This window comes from Rhinoraja longicauda, chromosome 20 (genome assembly GCF_053455715.1).
Source record: "Rhinoraja longicauda isolate Sanriku21f chromosome 20, sRhiLon1.1, whole genome shotgun sequence".
In the NCBI taxonomy this organism is placed as follows: domain Eukaryota; kingdom Metazoa; phylum Chordata; class Chondrichthyes; order Rajiformes; family Arhynchobatidae; genus Rhinoraja; species Rhinoraja longicauda.
The window spans coordinates 21,703,420-21,726,643 of record NC_135972.1 but is presented as its reverse complement, the minus strand read 5'-3'; the positions used below and the strand labels follow the sequence as shown (position 1 = coordinate 21,726,643).

The 23,224-nt window shown below is 41.6% G+C and overlaps 2 protein-coding genes across 2 annotated transcripts in view; both read left to right on the top strand.

Annotated features, from left to right (window-relative positions):
- nav3 (neuron navigator 3) overlaps window positions 1-23,224 on the top strand; it is a 579,072-nt gene that overhangs the window by 106,448 nt on the left and 449,400 nt on the right. The gene's annotated exons all lie outside the window — the stretch shown is intronic.
- zdhhc17 (zDHHC palmitoyltransferase 17) overlaps window positions 1-23,224 on the top strand; it is a 68,228-nt gene that overhangs the window by 12,801 nt on the left and 32,203 nt on the right. The window contains exons 2-3 of the mRNA XM_078417157.1: window positions 12,589-12,692; window positions 20,037-20,159. Coding sequence (XP_078273283.1) covers window positions 12,589-12,692; window positions 20,037-20,159 — 227 coding nt within the window. The remainder of the gene's footprint in view (window positions 1-12,588; window positions 12,693-20,036; window positions 20,160-23,224) is intronic.

Sequence of the window (23,224 nt, the reverse complement as noted above, 5' to 3'; positions counted from 1 at the left end):
AAATACATGTGCCAGTATTTTTCCATCAGTGCCTTATATGGCAAGTTTGCAATGCCCTATAAATCTTTATGTGTCTTTCGGGACCTCCGTGTCCGTCGTGTCCATCTTGACCTCTTCTTTCTTGGGAACAAAGGGCAGTCCATATGGCAAGATGTTCTTCTTAACACTTCAAAGCTTTGAGGCCAGTTGCAGATATCAGAGGATACGATCAGCCATAAACCGCGCTTCCATGCTGACAACAGGATGCCCCAAGAATAATCCGAGTTGGAGCTTTTACACTCCTGCAATAAACCCCACATTGCTGCATTCGTAATGTTAGCCCTTACAGGAGCTAAGAATTCATCTTCAATTTTCCATCTTTTATATTAACTTGTTTCCTCCTCTTCTCAGTATTTTCCCTTTTTTAGTTATCTTTGTTTTCTAAAAAGATCCTAAATCTCTAACCTACTACTAAACTTGCAAAATTATATGGTAGACACAATGCTGGAGTAACTCAGCGGGTCAGGCAGCATCTCAGGTGAGAAGGAATGGGTGACGTTTCGGGTCGAGCATAATTATATGTTTATCAACCATTTTCACACCATCCTTAAAGTTCTTTATCAGGCAAAGATGGGTCATGACCAGAAACATCACCTACCCATGTTCACCAGAGATGCTTCCTGACCTGCTGAGTTACTCCAGCACTTTGTGCCCTCTTGTGTAAACCTGCACCTGCAGATCTTCGTTTCAACACACTAAATATTCAACATACTCGTTTTCTTGCATTATTTCTTCCTCGTCAGAATATATTTCTCCTGAGAAATATTGAAATATCTTCATTAATGTCTGGCATGCCTTGATTTACCATCTTACCCTTGGTCTATTTTCTCAGTCCACTTTATCCAACATCATCATCATACCGTTGTAAATGTCTTTAATTAAATGTCAGGTGCAGGCTTGAAATCCAGCTTTCTCACAAACCAAATGTGAAATTCTACTATACTGGGATCACCATTGCCTAGGGGGTTCCTTTACTATGACATCAGTAACTAATCCTGTCCCATTACACAACACTACATCTAGAATAGATTACTCCCTGGTTGGTGTCTCAACAAATTGCTCTAAGAAACCAACTTGAATATACTCCTAAGGCCTCGTTCTCAAGGCTAGTCTTGCCGACTTGAGTCAAAACACTAGTCAGGCCACATGGGAGTATTATGCACGGTTCTGGTTGCCACATTGTAGGATAAATGTGACCACTGGGATTGGGATTGAAATGGGGGGGGGGCACAGTGGTGCAGCAGTATAGTTGCTGCCTTACAGCGCCTGGAGTGGAGGAGGCCGAGGAGTGGCAATGGATAAGAAATATCTATTAGTGGCTTAGTTAAGGTAGATGATCAAAATTCACTTCCCTTGGTAGGGGTAATTAAAACAAGAGAGCATAGGTTTAAGGTTAAATGAAGGTGTTTTAAAGCAGATCTGAAAAGTGAGTTTTACGCAGAAGATTGGTATTTGGAACATGTTGCCAGAGGAGGTGGTGGAATCAGGTACAATTACCATGTTTGAGGGGCTTTTAGGCAGACAATCAGGCAAGGCATATAGAATACTGTCCTGATGAGGGCAAATGGGATTAGTGTAGATGGCCAAAAGGTCAGCATGCACGAAATGAGATGTACAACTCTGACTCTGTGATTAAATTTGCTCATGATTATTGTACTGCCTTTCTTGATTTATACTCTGTATTATAGAATAGCTTCTGTTAGGCTGTCTATGCATATCTCTCACCAATCACTATTTTTTATCTTCCTCAAAATAGATTCTGCACCTTTAGCTTCTGAGTCAATATCATTCCTCAATGCTGCAGTGATTTTATCCTTTGTTATCTGACCTACTCTGCCTCCTTTCACTTTCTGACAATCCTTCTAAAATGTCAAATTCTGCTGACCATTCAGATGCTAACCTTGGCCATCTTGCAACCTTGTCCCAGTGAGGGATATCTGATCAGAATTTGAATCTGGATTTACGCAAACCCATCTGCCTTGATCGGTTGAAAAATGAGTATATTTGTTATTTTCTATTTGACATATTAAAAATTCTAGGTGGAACCTTTGAATTCACTGTACATCGGTACACGCGACAATAAACCGAACTAAAGTAAACGTGTTGTTTTGCAGCAGTTTTGCACGTTGCATCCAGAGATTTCAGGTGCAAACTCTGCAGTGTGTGCAAAAAGTTATTTCATTTAAAACGGCATCTACACTGTTCCTTCAATGCAGCTAAACTTTCCAAGGTGCTTAAAGAAAACAGATGCTAAGCCACAGAGGGAGCAATTAGTAAGGGGGACTAAAATCTTCTCAAGCCAATGAGGGAATTGCAATAAACACATGTTCAGTCTATCATTGTGCAACTCACATTTGTGAATCCACTTTAAAAAATTGAAACATAAAGATACAAGGAACTGCAGATGCTGGTTTACAAAAAGGTGTGCTGGAGTAACTCAGCGGGTCAGACAGCATAAAGGAGAACATGAATAGGCGACATTTTGGGTCGACATCCTTCTTCACTCAAACATCACCTGTTATCATATTCTTCAGGGATGCTGCCTGATCTGCTGAGTTCCGCCAGGGCCTTTTATCTTTTTCCTTTGTAAATATAGAATGTTGAGTGAAATAAATAGATAATAAGATTTCCTTCAGAAGAAGGTTAAGGGAGTTATCAGAAATCTGACCATGCTTATCAGGAAATATTGAACAGACTGAAGCCCTATTTTCCAATAAATTGAAGGCTGAGAGATGATCTGATGCTACCTTGCGCTGTTCAAATAACATTTTCCTTTTCACAGCTGACTGGAAGAAATCAAACACATTATTGCAGGAAAGTTGGCAATGGATTTGGGAAGTGACAGGGATTTTATGAAAAGATCAGAGATAGAGGGTTATTAAGACTGAGAAGGTCAATTAATTATTTTTTCCCTGGAAGTGAGGATTCCTGTCGGCAGCTTGTGAAAGAAGTCAGCATACTACTTCAGTTCAGTTTCAGTTTAGTTTATTGTCATGTGTATCAAGGTACAGTGAAAAGCTTTTGTTGCATGCTAACCATTCAGCGGAAAGACAATACATGAATACAATCAAGCCATTTACCATGTATAGCTACATGTTAAGGGAATAATGTTGAGTGCAATGTAAAGCCTAAAGTCTGATCAAAGATAGTCTGAGGGTCACCAATGAGGTAGATAGTAGTTCAGGACTGCTCTTTAGTTGTGGTAGAATGATTCAATTGCCTGATAACAGCTGGGAAGAAACTGTCCCTGAATCTGGAGATGCGTGTTTTCATACCTTTTGCCCGATGAGAGAGAGGTGAAGAGGGAGAGGCCAGGGTCCAACTGTTCCTTGATTATGCTGCTGGCCTTGTCAAGGGGGCCTGAGGTATAAATGGAGTCAATGGAGGTTGGTTTGTGTGATCCCAGACCATCACACAAAAAAACAGAATTCCCAATGGTATCACATCTTCTGGGAGTAAAGTAAGGAACTGTCTTCTTGATGGCACCTTGAGGATGCCTTCACCACAAAGAAGGTTCGAGACACTGGCCCACATTGTATCTAATGCCTAACGGGGGGGGGGGGGGGGGGGGTGCCAGCTACATCCATGTCCTTAGACTGAATTAAAAATAAATCATTGTGCTATTGAAGAAAGTGAAATATACCTACAATGGTGTAAAATGATATTTTTTACTCTCATTGGTTTATCTTTTTATAACTTAAGCACTATTGAAGAACTTATCAAAACATATAAGATCATTAAAGGGTTGGACACGTTAGAGGCAGGAAACATGTTCCCAATGTTGGGGGAGTCCAGAACCAGGGGCCACAGTTTAAGAATAAGGGGTAGGCCATTTAGAACGGAGATGAGGAAAAACCTTTTCAGTCAGAGAGTTGTGAATCTGTGGAATTCACTGCCTCAGAGGGCAGTGGAGGCCAATTCTCTGAATGCATTCAAGAGAGAGCTAGATAGAGCTCTTAAGGATAGCGGAGTCAGGGGGTATGGCGAGAAGGCAGGAACGGGGTACGAGTTGAGAATGATCAGCCATGATCACATTGAATGGTGGTGCTGGCTCAAAGGGCCGAATGACCTATTCCTGCACCTATTGTCTAACTTGTAGCTAAGATCAGAAAGACACTTGTCAGCAAAAAGTCTATGTTGCACATTCATCCCATTGAAGTGACACTAGAAATATATCTATATTTCATGAAAAAAATAGTCAATGCATTGTGGTAGGACTGCTGCCTGTTCTTATCGCCAACCTGGGTCGTTGATAATGCAAATCTCAAGTTGGTAATGACTTGGTCTGAAGACCAGAGATTTAACGGGTGGCAGAATAGGGCATAGGTGGCACAGTAGTGCAGCGGGCAGAGCTGCTGCTTCATATTATCAGAGACTAGGGTTAGATCCTGACTTCAGGTGCCCTCTTTGTGGAGTTTGCACATTCTCCATAAGATGCGCGAGTTTCCTCCGATGCTCCCGTTTCCACCCATATCCCAAAAACGTGTGGGTTTGTAGGTTAATTGGCCTCTGTAAATTGCCAGCAGTGTGTAGAACTAGTGCGTAAACAGGTGTAGAGAGATCAATGGTCAGCATGGAAGGTCGAAGTGCTTGTCTCCATGCTGTACCTCCAAACTAATCATGAAAATCTGCGTTCAAGGTGATAATAAATTTCCATCCACCAATTTCTTGTTGTACGGACAGAAATGGAAAATGTAAAACGTGTGTATGCATGTCATTTTCCAGGTGTGTGTATGTGGCTTGGAATCAGAGGCCCCGTGGGCAATCCTTTAGTTGCCGTTGTTATTGAGCTGCATGCATCGCAAGTTACTAATGGGTCTCAATATTGAAATCTGTGATGCACAAGGAGTCTTTTCAAACATTCAGACTGGTCTAAATCAAAGACGTCAACCCAGTAAGGAATGAATATAAATGCAAATAAGAATGGGATGGTGTGTAGATTTTCCACCCGTGGACTGCTGAGAGCTGTTGAAAATGGCACTCACTAGTGCTGTAGAGAAGATCTGTCACCTTGTTTTCCTTTGATAATTATTCAGTTGCACCTTATTCTTCCCAACCCTTCCATCACCAGCAAGTCAAATTTCATCCTCTGGCAGCTTATAATTGAATACTTAACGTAACTGAAATTCAATAAGTCTTTTGCTCTTGACAGCCATCCCAGATGGCCTTGTGTGCTTTTAATTTGTGAGATTCTACAATATTTATAAGACACACGTATTATCAATTTTAGGAAATGATTCTCACTCGGGGACTTAAAGAGAAAAACGAAATCGGTTTCCATTTTTATTTTCTCCATTTTAGAGAATTGCCTTTTTCCTATTTGAGGATTTCAGCCAGAATAAAGACAGGCACATTGGAAAATGACAGCATCTGAGGCGGTCTGCAGATAATTAATGTACATTCCTTATGGAGCAACAGCACCTCATATTTCGCTTGGGCAGCTTACAACCCAGCAGTATGAACGTTGATTTCTCTAATTTCAAGTAATCCATGCATTTCCACTCTCCCCCCCCCCCCCTTCCCCCTAGTTGTCCCACTTGTTCCACAGTTTGCATCCTCATATCCCTTCGTTCTCACCTCTGACTCAGCCAACAATGGACCGCATATTGGATCCTTCTTTGGCCATCTGCTGCCAGCCCTGCTTTGTTCTGGCCTTTTTTTACCTCCAGTTCCCTCCCCTCTACTTTCAGTCTGAAGAAGGGTCCTGACCCGAAACGTCAGCCATCCTTTTTCTCCAGAGATGCTGCCTGACCCGCTGAGTTACTCCAGCACTTTGTGTCTTTCTCTGATATAAACCAGTATCTGCAGTTCCTTTCTACATTCCTTTTCGTCTTGTTTCCATTGCCCATTTGGAAGCTGTGATTGTAAATGGGACAAGCACGTTAGTGTCTCTCAAACTTGAATCTCATTTGCTTCATGATGGTGGAATGTTGCAGCACAGCCAGGGACCTTTCAGTGCATTGCTGGTTATTTGACAGCTATCTATTTGGTCACCTTCACCACCTATTTGCTTTGAGTAATCATTTTGATGGAGCTCAATGCCAGCCTAAGATCCTTGTAAGGGAAAGGTTCAGTCGAAGGCGGTTCTCTCCAATATAATTTATTTTGCAGTGTTCATTTGATTTCTGGACTATCGAATAGATTCTCTACACCTGACCACGTGGTACATTAAAAATTTAACTCTCTGCATTCAGTATCCAGCTGTTACGACTTTAATTACAGTTGTTATATCAATCAGGCATCGTGTTCGACGAACAGACATGAATTTTCATCGAGTTTTTATCTCCCCCTTTAAATATTAGAGGTTTTTCAGCTCTCATCCCTTCAGGACATTCCAAAGTGCTTCAGAGCTAATGAAGTGTTTTTGAAGTACCATGCACGTTGTAAGCATTTCACCCATTACCACTTTATTTCCACATTTAAAAAGGAGAAATATTTTGCTGCAGCTGACTAGTAATTACTGCAGTGAGTCATTGTACTGGAAGCCAGCATGATGCGTGTGGCTTTGTGTTGTATTTTTAGTTATCTTTTTGTGCATTGCTCCAGCACATAAGCAGGCAAATAAATGTGTAATACTCCAGACAAGGAGCATCTGGTTTAGGATTTGGAAATCTTAACTTATGCCCTGTTGCACATTAGAATATTCTGCCCAACATTTGTTCCTTTTATTGGGCCTACACTGTCGCAGTGACATAACTAATAGAGCGATCACCACACAGCTCCAACAGCCCAGGTTCTATACCGACATCAGGCGCAGTCTGTGTGGAGTTTACAAGTTCTCTTATCAATATGTACGTTTCCTGTGGTGGCTCTGATTTCCTCCTCTCTTCTAAAGACATATGGGTTTTAGAATGGGGATGAGGAATTTCTTTAGCCTGAGGGTTGTGAATCTGTGGAATTCATTGCCACTGACGGCTCTGGAGACAAAGTTATTGGGTATTTTTAAGGCAGAGGTTTGATTATTAAGTGTTCTTGATTAGTAAGTGTGTCGAAGGTTACGGGGAGATGGCAGGAGAATGGGTGGAGAAGGAAAAATAGATCAGCCATGATTGAATGGCAGAGCAGACTTAATGGGCTGAATAGACAATAGACAATAGGTGCAGGAGTAGGCCATTCGGCCCTTTGAGCCAGCACCACCATTTAATGTGATCGTGGCTGATCATTCTCAATCAGTACTTCGTTCCTGCCTTCTCCCCATACCCCCTGAATGGCCTAAATCTGCTCCTACAGTGCCCTCCATAATGTTTGGGACAAAGGCCCATCATTTATTTATTTGCCTCTATCCTCCGCAATTTGAGATTTACAACAGAAAAAATCACGTGGTTAAAATTGTCAGATTTTAATAAAGACCATTTCTATACATTTTGGTTTCACCATGTAGAAATTATAGCTGTGTTTATACATAGTCCCCCCATTTCAGGGCACCATAATGTTTGGGACACATGGCTTCACAGGTCTGTAATTGCTCAGGTGTGTTTAAATGCCTCCATAATGCAGGTATAAGAGAGCTCTCAGCACCTAGTCTTTCTTCCAGTCTTTCCATCACCTTTATCAACATGAGAACCAAAGTTGTGCCAATGAAAGTCAAAGAAGCCATTATGAGACTGAGAAACAAGAATAAAACTGTTAGAGACATCAGCCAAAATCAACTGTTTGGAACATAATTAAGAAGAAAGAGAGCACTGATGAGCTTACTGATCGCAAAGGGACTGGCAGGCCAAGGAAGATCTCCACAGCTGATGACAGAATTCTCTCTATAATAAAGAAAAATCCCCAAACACCTGTCCGACAGATCAGAAACACTCTTCGGGAGTCAGGTGTAGATTTGTCAATGACCACTGTCCGCAGAAGACTTCATGGACAGAAATACAGAGGCTACACTGCAAGATGCAAACCACTGGTTGGCCACAAAAATAGAATGGCCAGGTTACAGTTCGCCAAGAAGTACTTAAAAGAGCAACAACAGTTCTGGAAAAACGTCTTGTGAACAGATGAAATGAAGATTAACTTATATCAGAGTGATGGCAAGAGCAAAGTATGGAGGAGAGAAGGAGCTGCCCAAGATCCAAAGCATACCACCTCATCTGTGAAACACGGTGGTGGGGGTGTTCTGGCCTGGGCATGTATGGCTGCTGAAGGTACTGGCTCACTAAACCTCATTGATGATACACCTGCTGATGGTAGTAGCATAATGAATTCTGAAATGCATAGACACATCCTACCTGCTCAAGTTCAAACAAATGCCTCAAAACTCATACAATACAATACAATATATCTTTATTGTCATTGTACAGGGGTACAACGAGATTGGGAATGTGCCTTACATACGATGCAATAAATTAATTAGCTAATCAGTATAAATTTAGACAACCCAGTGAAACAAAATTAGAAACAGTTTTAAAACAGAATAAATTTCAAGTAGGTCTGTGCCGTAGGTCATTGACCGGCGGTCTTTCTACAGCAAGACAATGATCCCAGACATACTGCTCAAGCAACAAAGGAGTTTTTCAAAGCTAAAAAATGGTAATTTCTTGAGTGGCCAAGTCAATCACCCGATCTGAACCCTATTGAGCATGTCTTTTATATGCCAAAGAGGAAACTGAAGGGGACTAGCCCCCAAAACAAGCGTAAGCTAAAGATGGCTGCAATCCAGGCCTGGCAGAGCATCACCAGAGAAGACACCCAGCAACTGGTGATGTCCATGAATCACAGACTTCAAACAGTCATTGCATGCAAAGGATATGCAACAAAATACTAAACATGACTACTTTCATTTACATGATATTGCTGTGTCCCAAACTTTACGGTGCCCTGAAATGGGGGGACTATGTATAAACACTGCTGTAATTTCTACATGGTGAAACCAAAATGTATGAATATGGCCTTTATTAAAATCTGACAATGTGCACTTTAACCACATGTGATTTTTTCTCTCTTGCAATTCTCAAATTGTGGAGTACAGAGGCAAATAAATAATCGATGGGTCTTTGTCCCAAACATTATGGAGGGCACTGGATGTCTTATGGCCTTATGGGTTTTATAGATTAATTCACTGTTTGTAAATTGTCCTTGCTTTGTAGATGAGAGATAGATTTTGTAGGTGAGAGGAGGTGGAGTTGATGTTAATAGCTGGACAATATGCATGAAAGTGGAATGAGTGTAGAAGTGGATGCATGATGACTGGCATGGACTCATTTGGCCAAAAGCTGTTCTGCGTCTCTAGATCCATGAAGTTACAGTGGTCCTCTCATTTTTGTTATATTGTGTTAACTTTTTTCATGGACTGAGTGTACCCAAGCATCAAACCTCTGAAATTAATATTGCAGGAAGAGCCATCTGGCCCATTAAATGCATGCCAGGTGAAAATGGACATGAGGCTAATTCCACTTGCCAACTCTGAGCCATGGCAAAATATACCACGGCCGTGGCTGTCATCTAAGTGGTACTTATTGGTCTTATTGTTTAACTGCGGGTAATGTTTCATTTCACTACACATTTATGTGTATATGACAAATAAACGACTATTGATATTGACTTACTGTGATGAGTGCTTCTGCCTCCACTCACTTCCAGGAAGTAAGTTCAACGCCACCTCTACTTTTTGAGTGAGGTAATATTTCCTTAACACTTCCCTAGGAGACATCCCCTCTTGATCTTGTCCTTTCTGGAGTGGGCAATTGATCATTTCTGCTCAACCTGGCGTAATTTTATACATCTCAATAAATCTTCCCCTGGCATCCTGTGTTCGAAAGAACATATCCCTAGCCAAGCCAGTCTTACTTTCTTGATAATTAATATTTCTTCACCCTCGGCAGTATCCCCATAAATCTCCTCTCCACCATTTCTCGTGCTATGGCATCCCTCCCGTTGTAAGGTGACCAAAGCTTTGCACGGAACCAAATGAGATGAGGCTGCAACGGGCCTTTATGGCGAGCTGTAGCTTGGACTGTGAAAAATTGCATCAAAATCTGGGGACTATTGCATATGGACACAGTGGGCTGTTTCATGTATGGGCTACTTAATCGGGGTTTGTCTTTATGTATGGCAATAATCGCACAGATCCACATACAAAAAATGTATTTTGCTGTAGCTATGGTACACGTGACAGTAAAAAAAAACATTGAACCAGACTGAGGGAACTCAGTTTCTCAAATCTGATAGTTACGGCAGAAATCTTGCAATAGAAAATCCAAATCTGGGGACGATACTAAGCAGCACGATTGGAGATTAGTTTTGCACTGTTGAAAAGCTGAGTAAAAATCTTAATAGAGTCATTGAACTCCTGTGTTGTAAGCTTCAGTAACTTGAAATAATTTACAGCTAGTCACTGTGTCAAATCAGTGGTCACAATAACAATTGATACCTAATTTTTAATTTTATTGTAGCAATTAGCACACTGGAAGGTTGTAATCTACAGGCTAAGTCAGTGTTTGAATTTTTTTTCTAGCAGGATCATTGCACTGAAGCAAGGGCATCAAAACACTGATTCTTAATTGTTCTTGCATTACTCATGGTATCAGTGCACCTGGCTATAAATGTCCTCAGAACATAGATCATTTTTCAGCCAATTAATTTGACAAACTTTTATAGTCTTCAAAGACAATGAAAGTATGTGACTGAGAAACGAATGAAAGGCAAGCTAATTGTATAGGTAAAGATTTGTGTAGGTACCGAATTCCTCAGTGCATATATGAATGAATGGTAAATTATGGATGGTCAGGGATGATAAAAAAAACACAGCCAAAGGTATAGGTTTGTCATGAACACAAGCAGCATTGTTAATAGCGACTCTGGACTGATTAATTTACACAATTATTAATGAAATAAACTTCGACATAGAACTGCTGTAAATGGATTTCAATGTAAACTAATTTTAATTTTAACTTTGGATCTAAAGGGAAATAGATTATTTCACTTAAGGTGAAAAGCAAGAAACAATTGATGGAAACAAAGAACTGCAGATGTTGGTTTACAAAGAAAAGAAACAAAGTACTGGAGTAACTCACTGCAGTATCTCTGGAGAACATGGATAGATGACGATTTAGGTCCGGATCTTCTGTCGGACTGATTGTAGTGCGGGGTAGGGGGGAGGAGAAGCAATAGATGTTCACCTGTAGGCAAAAACGTTAGCTCGAGCATCTGAAAGTAGACGATTGAGAATGATTGTCCATGATCACATTGAATGGTGGTGCTGGCTCGAAGGGCTGAATGGCCTACTCCTGCACCTATTGTCTATTGTTGTACATAGCCCTGATTATATTACTCCTTGAGCAGTTCTGGGCACCATAAATTTGGAAAGACACACTCATCTTTGAGGGTGTGTAATACAGATTTATTGGACTATAAATTTTGAATTCCAATAAATAAATTGTAATAGATTTCATAATCTTAGTTTATTTTTCTTGGAATTTAGGGTATTAAACTTGATTTGATTGAAGTTCTAATAATTTTAAAAATGGTATACATATACTGTTTCCACGGGTTGATTAGACTAGATCTAGGATATAGTTTAAAGACATGGAAGTCAATGGGGTTCACTGGGAAACACTCCCAATGGCTCGGGTTATACCTGGTATAAAGTAAATGGTTATCAATGTCGGAGGTCAATAATCTCAGTTTTGAAGCTTTGTTCTGAGGATCCAGCTATGCCCAACAGCTATTCTATCTGTTTGGGCATCAGGGATTATGGGGAGAAGGCAGGAGAAATAGAGTTGAGAGGGAAAGATAGATCAGCCATGATTGAATAGCAGAGTAGACTTCATGGGCCAAATGGCCTAATTCTGCTCCTCTAACATGAATTTATGTTCTTTCTGTTATATGGCTAGGTTGTTTGCTGGTGATTGCACAACACATTGTTCCATTTACAACACATTAGCAAGTGAAGCAGACCATCCTTATATGCTGTAAGATTCAGGCATGGTCTGATAAGTGGCAAAGTTACATTCACATCAGCTAGGCAATGACCTTTTCCAACAAGAGAGAGACTAACCACCTCTTCACGTATGCCTGACAGTCATTGATATTGCCATCAATGAGATCCCTGCCATTATTCTCTTGGTAATTACCATTGATTAACTGGGCCAGTTTAGACTGTTAGCTGTCAGGGGAAATAGTTGAGGCAGGTACTATCGCAACGTTTAAGAAACATTTAGAAGGTACATGGATAGGACAGATTTAGGGGGATATGCACCAAACGTAGGCAGGTGGGACTAGTGTAGATGGGACATGTTTAGCGGTGTGGGCAAGTTGGGCAGAAGGCCTGTTTTCATGCTGCATGATTCTGACTATGACTCTAAGAGCAGATCAGATACAGGATACTTTGCAGTGAGTGACTCAATTCCTAGTACCTCGCAGCCTAGGGGAATAAGTGAGCGAAAATGACAGAATATTGCTGGGAATAATGTAGCTCCGAGTATCAATAAAACTGAATACCAGATTCATAACAAAGCAGCTCACCTGATGGGTAATCCATCAACCTTCCACAGACGTCTGTTACATTTTCCACATGCTAATATTTTGTGACCTTTTTCTTTTTAACATGTGAAATAGGATGTCAAGACTCAAAGTCGCTATGGTCACAGCTACAATGATTCGTTGGCGCGGAAAAGCCACATTGATGACTACAGCACTTGGGACATTGTCAAGGCCACACAGTAAGTGCAATTTCTTTTTGGAAACATGCTGGAATCTGTTGTATTTTGATTTGTTTGTGAAAGATTAAATAGAAGAAATAGCTGAAAGATATAGCAGAGCCAATATTTAAATCTAGTTGACTTCTATCTTTCATCCGCAAATGTGGGTAATCATATTTTGTATCATGTGCATTAACTTGCATTGTAGAGTGTTTTTAATAAAGATAATTTACAAGTTTAATCAGTCAAAAATAAAGGTTGAGGCACAGTGGAGCCATACTCACCTGGCAGATGAGAGATCATGATCAAAAAAGTAGTGCTCCCTTGTCGAGGCTAGACCATTGCACTTTGGATATGTGGGCACCTGAGATGTCCATATTTGGTAGGGCCGCACAGTGGCACAACTGGTGGATTTGCTGTGTCTCAGCAATAGAGACCCAGGTTTGATCCTGACTTTGGGCGCTGTCCCACATCCCCACAAGACGTACAAGTTTGTAGGTTCTTTGTCCTCTGTAAATTGCCCCAACTGTGTGAAGGGAGTGGATGCGAAAGTGGGATAACACAAAACTAGTGTGAGCAGGTGATCAAAGGTTGGTGTGGAAAAAGGCCGAAGAGCCTGTATCCATGCTCTATCTCTCAAATAAACTGTTGAGAGAGGTGGCCAAAATCCTGGTTTGAGGAAGGTCTTAAAAGAGTGGGGGAATATAAAGTGAATGGGAGCTGAGCTCAGCTGCTAAGATGGAGCTAGAGGTATGGGTCACAAGAAGGTCGAATCAGTGATAAAAATGAACTGCCGATGCTGGTTTATACCAAAGATAGACACAAAGTGCTGGAGTAATTTAGCTGGAGTAATTCAGCATCTCTGGAGAACATGGATAGGTGACACAAGAAGTAAATGGCTAGGTGACGTTTCTGGTCGGGACCCTTCTTCAGACCACCTACGTCACTTATCCATTTTCTCTGGAGATGCTGCCTAACCCGCTGAGTGAATCCAGCATTTTGTGCCTAAGTTTGAATCAGTGATGGAGAGCACTGAGAGATGTAAGCTTGGACTGTGTTCCCACAGTAATGAGGGGTGAGGTCATTCAGGAATTAATCGCGAGAGTGAGAATTTCAAATGAGAAACAATGAGCACCAGGAAACGCTGCATGTCAGGACAAAAAGAATGATTGACTGGATGCACAAGAGACTGTAGATGCTGGAATTTGTTTTGTTTGTTAAATGAACGGTTTACCGAGTTTCAAGAGTCAAGGATATTTAATTGTCGTGCGTACCGAAGACGGACACAATGAAATTGCAGCAACAGCATAACAGGTCTACTCATAGGTAACACAATAAACAAAAAGTTCAATAAATTTAAAAAAACTTAGGCTCCAAGGCCATTTTAGAGAACATTGGAAGAATTAAGTCTGAAGGTGGGGAGAAGTGGATGAGTTGCAATGCCAGTTAAGTTTGGGCAGGGACAGGTGATTATATGGAAGCCGCAGAAAGCAATCTTGACAAAGTGGGAAGTTGGCTCAGGATTAAATAAAATGTTACGGCTACACCAGTGACAGCAGTTTCTCTTTTCCTTAGTGTTTGAATTTGTCTGTGAATGTTGCTAATGCTGTTGTTTGAAAATATTTCCTTACTTCAGTTGTTCATTAGACATAGGAGCAGAATTAGGCTTTTCGGCCCATCGAGTCTATTCTTCCATTCCTCTGGGTGTTACAATGAGTGGGTTGGAAGTATTAACTTAATCAATTGATTTTTTATTTAAAATAAAGCATGATAGGTTTAAAAGTGCTCGGCACACTGAGAGACATAAATGGGGTAGACTGTCAGACCTTTTTCCCTAGATGCACAAATAAAGTACCAGGGAGCAGAGCTTTAAGGTGGGAGGAGTAAAGTTTAAAGGAGTTGTGCAGAGCAATTTGTTTTTACACAGAGCGTCGTGAGAGCCTGGAACGTGCTGTCGAGGGTGATGGTTGAAGCAGATAGGATCATGGCATTTAAGAGGCTTTTGGATAGGTATTTGGATACACAGAATGGAGAGATATGGATTATGTGCAGGTAGAGAGTAGATGGTCTTGGGATCATGTTTGGCACAGACATTATGGACTGAAGGGCCTGTTCTTGTGCTGTACTGGTCTCTGTTCTAAATGCAGAGATCCTAAATTGAAAATGGTACAGAATGCACCGTTTTAAGAAATCAACATAGATAAAATGCAAAAACGAGTCTTACTTTTGGAGCGATTTCCCTGTAGATTATTTAGCAGTGGAGCTCTTTGACTCTGGGTGATTTTGAACAGCAGATGGACGGAGCTAAGCTGCTTAATGTCAATGCAAATGCTGGAAATTAGGGAGAGTTTGCAAGTTTCGCAGACAAACCCAAGGGAAGGACATGGTGAATTATTTCCATAGCCTGGCTCTTTAAATCAATCTGCATCCATGCACATTTTTTTACGAATACAAGTAGGTTGATTTCTTTACCCCCAATAACCACTCAACAAAGTTCAAGTTTTGTTTATTTTTGTTGTTTTGCAGGGAACACTGCAAGTAAATTTATGCCACTTGCAGATGCAACTCATCCAATCTTCCATTCCCCTGTCACTCTCTTCGCCATATTCACAAAGCTCCATCTCATTAATCATGTTCAATGGCACTTTACTGTCACGTATACCTCGATACAGTAAAATTCTTTGTTTTGCTTACAGTTCAGTAAAATCATTCTAAGCATAAGCACGATCATAAGTACAAAAGTACGATGATTGTAGTGTAAGAATAGTAGACTTCACCGAGGCAGTACACAAAGACGACATGTTTCCGGTGGCATTTAGTGCCAAAGTTTAAAGTTCTTAAAAAAGATAGTGTCTTATCTTGGCCATAAAGGCCCATTGTCCTGGCAGATTCTCTAGGTCGGTGTTGCAGGGGTTGGTCTGGCCTGGCGATGCTGTCGATGTCCTCCACCGCTGCAGGCTGCGCCCAATCAACATGATCCCCAGGCTACAGCAGGGCCTCCCGCGGCCCACTCCACCGACACATCGACCTGTCACAATCACGCCACGATCACGCCGTGCCCTCGCCTTCCGCGACCACCGCTCAGCTTCCGTGTTGCGGGGCGTCTCCAGCGCCTGACCCCAGAACCCCAGTGCTTCCAAGGGCGTGGGAGACAAATCCCCAGCCTGCTCCCTGGCACTGATTCTCTCCCCAATCTGCCACCAACACCGCCAACCTCAAGGTAGCAAGCTGGCTGTGCTGAAACCTGAGAGGTAGGGAAAAAAATTGGCCAGCCCGAATGCAGTGGGTCAGATGAGTTCTTCTGCACCTCACACTTCAATAATTCCACAATGGGTGACATTGACCCGTGCTTGCAGACCGTGTGAGTTCAACCAAGCGTAAAGGAACAATTCCAGTCAAGAGACAGATCTTATCATCCCATCATGCGGGGCGGAATTTAAATGCGAGTGCTTTGCTTGGGATGCTGTCAAATGCACTGCCTGCCCTCTCCCTTAATTCACTCTCCAGATGTGGCTCTGTCTTCGATGATGTGAGGAAGCTAATTAGTTGCCCTCTTGAACCCTTCCTATTGTGTGGTGCAGACGCTCTCCCTGTGCTGTTCAGTTTCTTTGTTCTGCTTTCGATCCACTGGCTGCCTCACTTGGCCCATTCAATGGGCGGTTCGGTGTCGAATCTTGTTGACAGAGGACATCGACTGGAGATGGGCCAAACTGAGACAAGTTAAAGATGACAAGAGTCTGTACTGAAGGACATTAATGAACCAGTTGGTGTTTTAATGAGAATCCAACAATGGTGGAGTCAATCAGCTGGAAACAGCTGTTTGTCTTGTAATTCAAACACTTGAACGTTAAATCTCGATGAACAAATCTATATTTTCAAATTCTACCTTTGCATGCCAAATGCAAGGATTTAGATGAATTGTAAAATTTGATATAAAGTGTTGCAAATGCCTTGCAAAAGGTTCACCTTTAAAAGCATTTGTTTTACAACTCAGTATTATAAGCACTTTGATTATAAGTGCTTTTATTATAAGTGCTTTGTCTCTGTGTAGTTATTGCCCACAAACTGGCTGATAGTCTATTTCGCATATCGGTGGAGATGGGGCCAATCAGTGTGGTACGCTGTTTTATTTGCTATTTTATTTCAGTTTTGTTTAAATTTCAATTGCAATTCTAGTGGTTATAATGTTTAAATGTTATGTTTTTAGTTTACCTGCGTCTTTATAATGCATAAGCCCTTTGCCAGCAAACTGCAGCAGAACCAGGGAGAGCAACTCGCACATGCCTGGCAAAAGGAAGTCTTTCCTTTCCCGTGACATTTGTAAAGTGGGGTAAACTGAAAGATGCTCAGCATAATTGTGGTGCAAAACGCAAAGTGCTGGAGGAACTCAGCGGGTCAGCCAGCATCTGTGGAGGGAACGGACAGATGACATTTTAGGCCGAGACCCTTCTTTAGACTTTGTGAGTGTATCACAGCAACAAATTTATTCCAAAAACGAAATCTAGTCGATTGAACTCTGGTTTCAACCCCAGAAAATGTAAAGGATGTTTGGAACTTTGCTCTGGTTTTAGAATGTCTTTGTAGATAATAGTTGACATAAAAGCAAAAATATTTCAGATAGTCAGCAGCAACTGACATTTATATAATGCCTTTAATCGTGGTTCAATTACTATTTTGTAATTAAATTGCTTAATGGCTAAAACCGACACAAACTATGACTTTAGAATTTAAAAAAAGAGATACAACTTTGGAAACAAGCCCTTTGGCCCAATGAGTCCGTGCCGACCAACGATCACCCCATACACCAGAACTATCCTATGCACTCGGAACAATTCACAATTAAAGAAACCAATTAACCAATGAACAAATCTAATTTTCAAATTCTACCTTTGTATGCCAAATTCAAGGATTTATATGAATTGTAAAATTTGATATAAAGTGTTGCATTGCCTTGCAAAAGGTTCACCTGTCTTTGGGATGTGGGAGGAAAGTGGAGCACCCGGAGAAATCCCACATGGTCGCAGGGAAAATGTACAAACTCCGTACAGACAGCACCCGTAGTCAGGATTGGACCCGGATCTCTGCTGCTGTAAGATAGCAACTCTATGTCTGCACCACTGTGCTGCCACTGTGCCGCCGTTAATTAAGGAAATAAATGTGGAGAGGCTGCGGCAGAGAATTCCAGCGCTTAGGACCGAACATAAGTGCTAATGGAAGAACAATTAATTTGGGAATGAAGAAGTGGCAGCATTGAGAGAAGCAGATATCGCAAAGGTTTATGAAAGATGAACGAGAGAAGTTGAAATGGGAATTTTAACACTAAGATTTGGTTTAGTTTATAGAAAAAGCATGGAAACAGGCCCTTCGGCCCACTGTATCCACGTCAACCATGATCACCCGTCCACACGAGTTCGATGTTATCCCACTTTATCATCTACTCCCGACACACTAGGGACAATTTACAGCCGTCAATTAACCTACAAACCCACATGTCTTTGGGATGTGGGAGGAAACCGGAGTGTCTATATAAATTTACAAGGTCACTCCTCTGCTTCCAGCCCTCCAGGGGAAAAAGTCGCACACAATCCAGCTTCTGAGGCACAATTGGCAAATTGGATCCAAAATTGGCCTGGTGATAGGAAGATGAGGATGATGGTGGAGAGTTGTTAATGTGATGAGGAGGATTGCTCGGACGTGGTACCAGAACTGATCATGCGCACTTTCTTTGGTTACCACTTATTGCTCAAATTTAATGTCATTTCTGCAGTTTGGTTAATCGTCAAACTGAGCAATTGCTGGTTTTTTAACTTTCAAACACTAGAAATTATAAATTTAGGCTTGCGAGTTGGTTGAAATTGTCTATGTGCTAGCTTTATCAAATGAAGAAAATTAGATATTAATTCAATAAGGTGATGGTTAAACTTTTGTCCAATTTTTTAAAACAGCAAAAAATGAAATGGAGGAACTCGGCAACATCTGAAGAGGCAAAAGGATGATTGACACTTCCGGTCGATCTATTTTTTAAATACAGGTCCACCACAGATTTTCCAGCAACTACTGGTCCGGTACCTCTAATCCAGACAAAAGTACAAGGGTGCTGGAAAATTGTTGGTGGACCTGTCGTTTATTTGGATTAGGCATGGACAGCTGTTATTTTATTTCCACTGCACACTGAGCTCAGTCTTCATTAAAAAATGTACTTTTTGCTCAATTAGTCCTTTCCAAAAGATCTACCGTTCTCTGCCCATGAAGCTGCTGCGTTTGAAAGGCAGTAGTATGTGAAAAAATGCAAGTTATTTACTCTTTCAGCTTGAGTTGTTCAGTGGAAGCAAGGTCCCTAGCGGCTATTATGTTCTCCTTTATTTCATATTATATCATTATCACTGGCACATATGTACTGCACAAAACGTTTGCTTTCAGTGGAGAATAGATTGATCAAGCTTGGAATTTCTTGCTGAGAAAGCCATCCCTGTTGAGTAAATCTGAACGTGCAATGTTTTCTTTAGTGCATTGTGCACGGCCTCTAAACTATTTTGATGTGACAATGTAGCACCTCTGACTGACTTTCTAGACATATGTTTCCACTAAGGAAGGACTGCAAAAGTAGGGGTACAGTTCCACCTCTGATGTTCCAGAGCCTTTCTGGATTATCTGTTTTGCTAGACCAACAGAGGCATCCAATGGTACCGGAACAGTCCGCCGAGGGCCAAGGCTTCTTCAGACTTTGAAGACCCAAGACGTCACCCATCCGTGGCCTCCAGGAGAAGCTGCCTGACCCGCTGAGTTACTTGAGCATTTTGTCTGTCTTTGGTAAACCAGCATCTACAGTTCCTTGTTTCTGCATTGTAATATGGGGGTTGTGTAATACTGAGCAAGTTGTTTGTATCAATTCAATGATTCATATGTGTTTACACGTGTTGTGGAATGAGGAGTGGGAAGTTTGAGATGTTAGAGCAAAGGGCGGCTCTGAATACATGCAGTTTTTAGCAATTGGCATTGGATAGAAAATTGCATCAGGAATTCCTGGTACCCTTTCTTTAACCCTCTCTACCATGTACTCTAGCCCGAGTATTATGTGACCACCTATTACTTACCCCTCACCCCTAAGAAAATCGCTGCAATATGTTTGAATGATTGAGATCAGGAATTTCATGGACTGACCAAGTTAGAGTTATTCTACACAATACAACTTCAAGTTTAGCATCAAAGTATATTTTTCAGTCAGTTGTATGTAAGTGCTGAGAAATAAGATGGAAATCAATGATGATGATGCAGCTTACAACCAAATCAATGATGATGAAAAAGCTTACAACCAAAGCATAATGAAGAGACAAGTAGAGCAATGTTATTTTCCTTCCTTTCTAGGTATGGTATATTTGACCGATGTCGAGAGCTGGTGGAGGCAGGTTATGATGTACAACATCCTGATAAAGAAAATGTAACACTTCTTCACTGGGCTGCTATCAATAACAGAATTGATCTGAGCAGGTAGGTTTTTAACTGCTATGAACAAACTGCTGTTAAAAAGGCTGTAACAAACCATTTTATAAAAAACATCCTGTCAATTAACAAATCTGCCCATAGTCTAGTTCACTTTCTGAAAATTGCATACATGCATTAAGTATTTCTCAAGCTTTTACAGAATGCCTGCAGTCTATATTTGGTGTGTTGACCTAAAACTTTGCCTATTCTTCGTCCATTTCTTCCTTCTTGGTTGCATTCTCGGGTTCACAGTTTGCATAATATCTGGTGATAGAGGGGAACTGTTTGATAAAGTAGGCAAGTACTTGACGATGGCATAGGTTTACAAGTCAGGGCAGAAATTGTCAAGGATATGCGAAAAGGCTTGAATGGACTGGATGTGGAGAGGATGTTTCCACTAGTGGGAGAGTCTAGGACTAGAGGTCATAGCTTCAGAATTAAAGGACGTTCTTTTAAGAAGGAGATGAGGAGAAATGTATTTAGTCAGAGGGTGGTGAATCTGTGGAATTCTTTGCCACAGAAGGCTGCAGAGGCCAAGTCAGAGATAGATAGATTTTTGATTGGTACAGATGTCCGAGGTTATGGGGAGAAGGCAGGAGAATGGGGTTAGGAGGGCGAGATAGATCAGCCATGATTGAATGGCGGAGTAGACATGATGGGCCGAATGGCCTAATTCTACCCCTATCACTTATGACCTTAAAACTGTGGCCAAGACTAAATTATTGAGCTAGGACTTGCTGTTAAGGCAGGTTGCTTGTATTTTCTAATATAAAACCCAGCTGAAGATTTTGGTGAATCTTCAATGTAGATCTGGTGCTAAGCGCAATTAGAGCCGCACAGTGGCGCAGCGGGTAGAGCCGCTGCCTCATAGCACCAGAGACCCGGATTCAATCCTGACCTCGGGTGCTGTCTGTGTGTGGGGTTTGCACGCTCTCCCTGCGATCGCATTGGTTCCTCCGAGTGCTCCGGTTTCCTCGCACATCCCAAAGACGTGCGGGTTTGTAGGTTCATTGACCTGTGTAAATCGCCTGTAGTGTGCAGGGAGTGGATGAGAAAGTGGGATAACATAGAACCAGTGTGATCGGGATATCGGTAGTCAGTGTGAACTTGGTGGATCGAGGGGCCTGTTTTAATGCTGTATCTCTAAACTAAACTAAGCAGAAGCTCGAAACTTTGCCAGCTGTCAGATTGGTCAAGCACCTTGAATTCTGCTTGGATTAATTTAGAAGTCCCACTGTTCAATCAGTTCACACCAATACTATTTAATAATTAAACTATAAAAAGTATAATAATTTTTTTAAATATTGGGAAAATTTAAATCCCAATGTGTACTGTCTCTCTGCAGTACACAGTGATTATCACCTTTTTACGTGTAAGCCTCACCCCCCCCTCCTTACTACAATCATGGGCTCTTTGATTAATATTGTAATCTCATCTCTCCTTTGACATTCCCCTCCCCATCCTGTCAAGCTTGAAGATTTTACAGACTGGAGTCTTTCTCGTGTCCCTGTTGTAGCAACAATATCATGTTCCCATCTGCTTCTCCGTGTCCACAAATCATCTGTGTCGAAAGGAACCGTAGAGGCTGGTTTCTTCCTCCCCTCTATTTTCAGTCTGAAGAAGGGTCCTTTTTCTCCAGAGATGCTGCCTGACCTGCTGAGTTTACACTTGCACTTTGTGTCTACCCGCGAATCATCTGCCTTACTTGCACGTGGAGTGAATGTTGTCAGTCATTCCCCATTAGCTTTGCCGAGGGATCTGTGCTCTGAAACTATGCCATGGACTGCTAACCCATTCTTTTGCAGGGAGAGATACAGCTGTGAAGGAGAAGGGCAAGTGTTGGGGAGAATTAAATCACCTAAAATACTCAATTAATGAGATTGAGATGAACCGGAATTCAATGAAATACAAACACATAAAAAGCAAAACACTGCAGATGTAGGACATTTGAAGTAGATAGCGGGGAATGTTGAATGTACTCGCATGGCATCTGTGCTGAGGAATGGTTCATGGCTTGGGTCCGTAAACCTTCCTTCAGATCTCTCTTCACAAATGCTGCCTAACATACTGAGTGTTCCCAACCGTCTGTTTTTTTCACACCCCTCCCCCTGGCTCCATTGCTTCATTATCCACAACTCTTCATACCTGCCTCACACCTGTTATTCTTATCCATGGCCTTTGTTCCAACCATCTGCATGTTTAAATCCCCCAGGCCTGTGTTGACCTACTACCTGCCGCGCTTTGTCCTTCCTCTCTCTTTTTCCGTCTTTTTCTTCACCTCCTTCCCCCCCCCCCCCCGCCTACAATTCAGGGACAGTTTGTTATCAGCTGTAATCAGTCCTGAGCTACTCTCTACTTCATTGGAGACCCTCGGACTATCTTTAATCAGACTTTACTGTACTTTATCTTGCATTCAACGTTATTCCCTATATCATGTATCTGTACACTGTGGATGACTCGATTGTAGCCATGTATTGTCTTTCCACTAAGTGGTTCGCAAGCAACAGAAGCTTTACACGTGACGATAAGCTAGACTATAGCGAGGTTCTGACTTTTCATCTACCTCATTGGAGACCCTCAAACTGTCTTTAATCGGACTTTATTGGACTTTATCTTGCATGAGACGTTATTTCCTTTATCCTGTATCGGTACACTGTATCATGTACGATAATCATGTAGAGTCTTTTCTTTGACTGGATAGCATGCAACAAAAAAGCTTTTCACTGTACCTCGGTACACTTGACAATAATAAACTAAACTAAATCAGTGAAAGTCTTGACCTGAAACATCACCTATCCATGTTCGGGCCCATCAGTAATATTTTATTTACACAATCACATGGATATTGGCTGCTGGAGGCACCCCCGATACACGGAGGAGGTCAGCAGGGGAGAGGGATGTCGGGTCACGGGCCTGCAGCAGCCTGGAGCTTACCTGGGTCGGGGCAGCTCTGGTACTTCCAACACTTGGACCAGAGTGTTTTCTTCCTTGTAAAAGGCACCAAAATATGGCAACTGTACATTTGTAGTTGTGCAAACGAATTTCACTCTGCTGTGCATACCTGACAATAA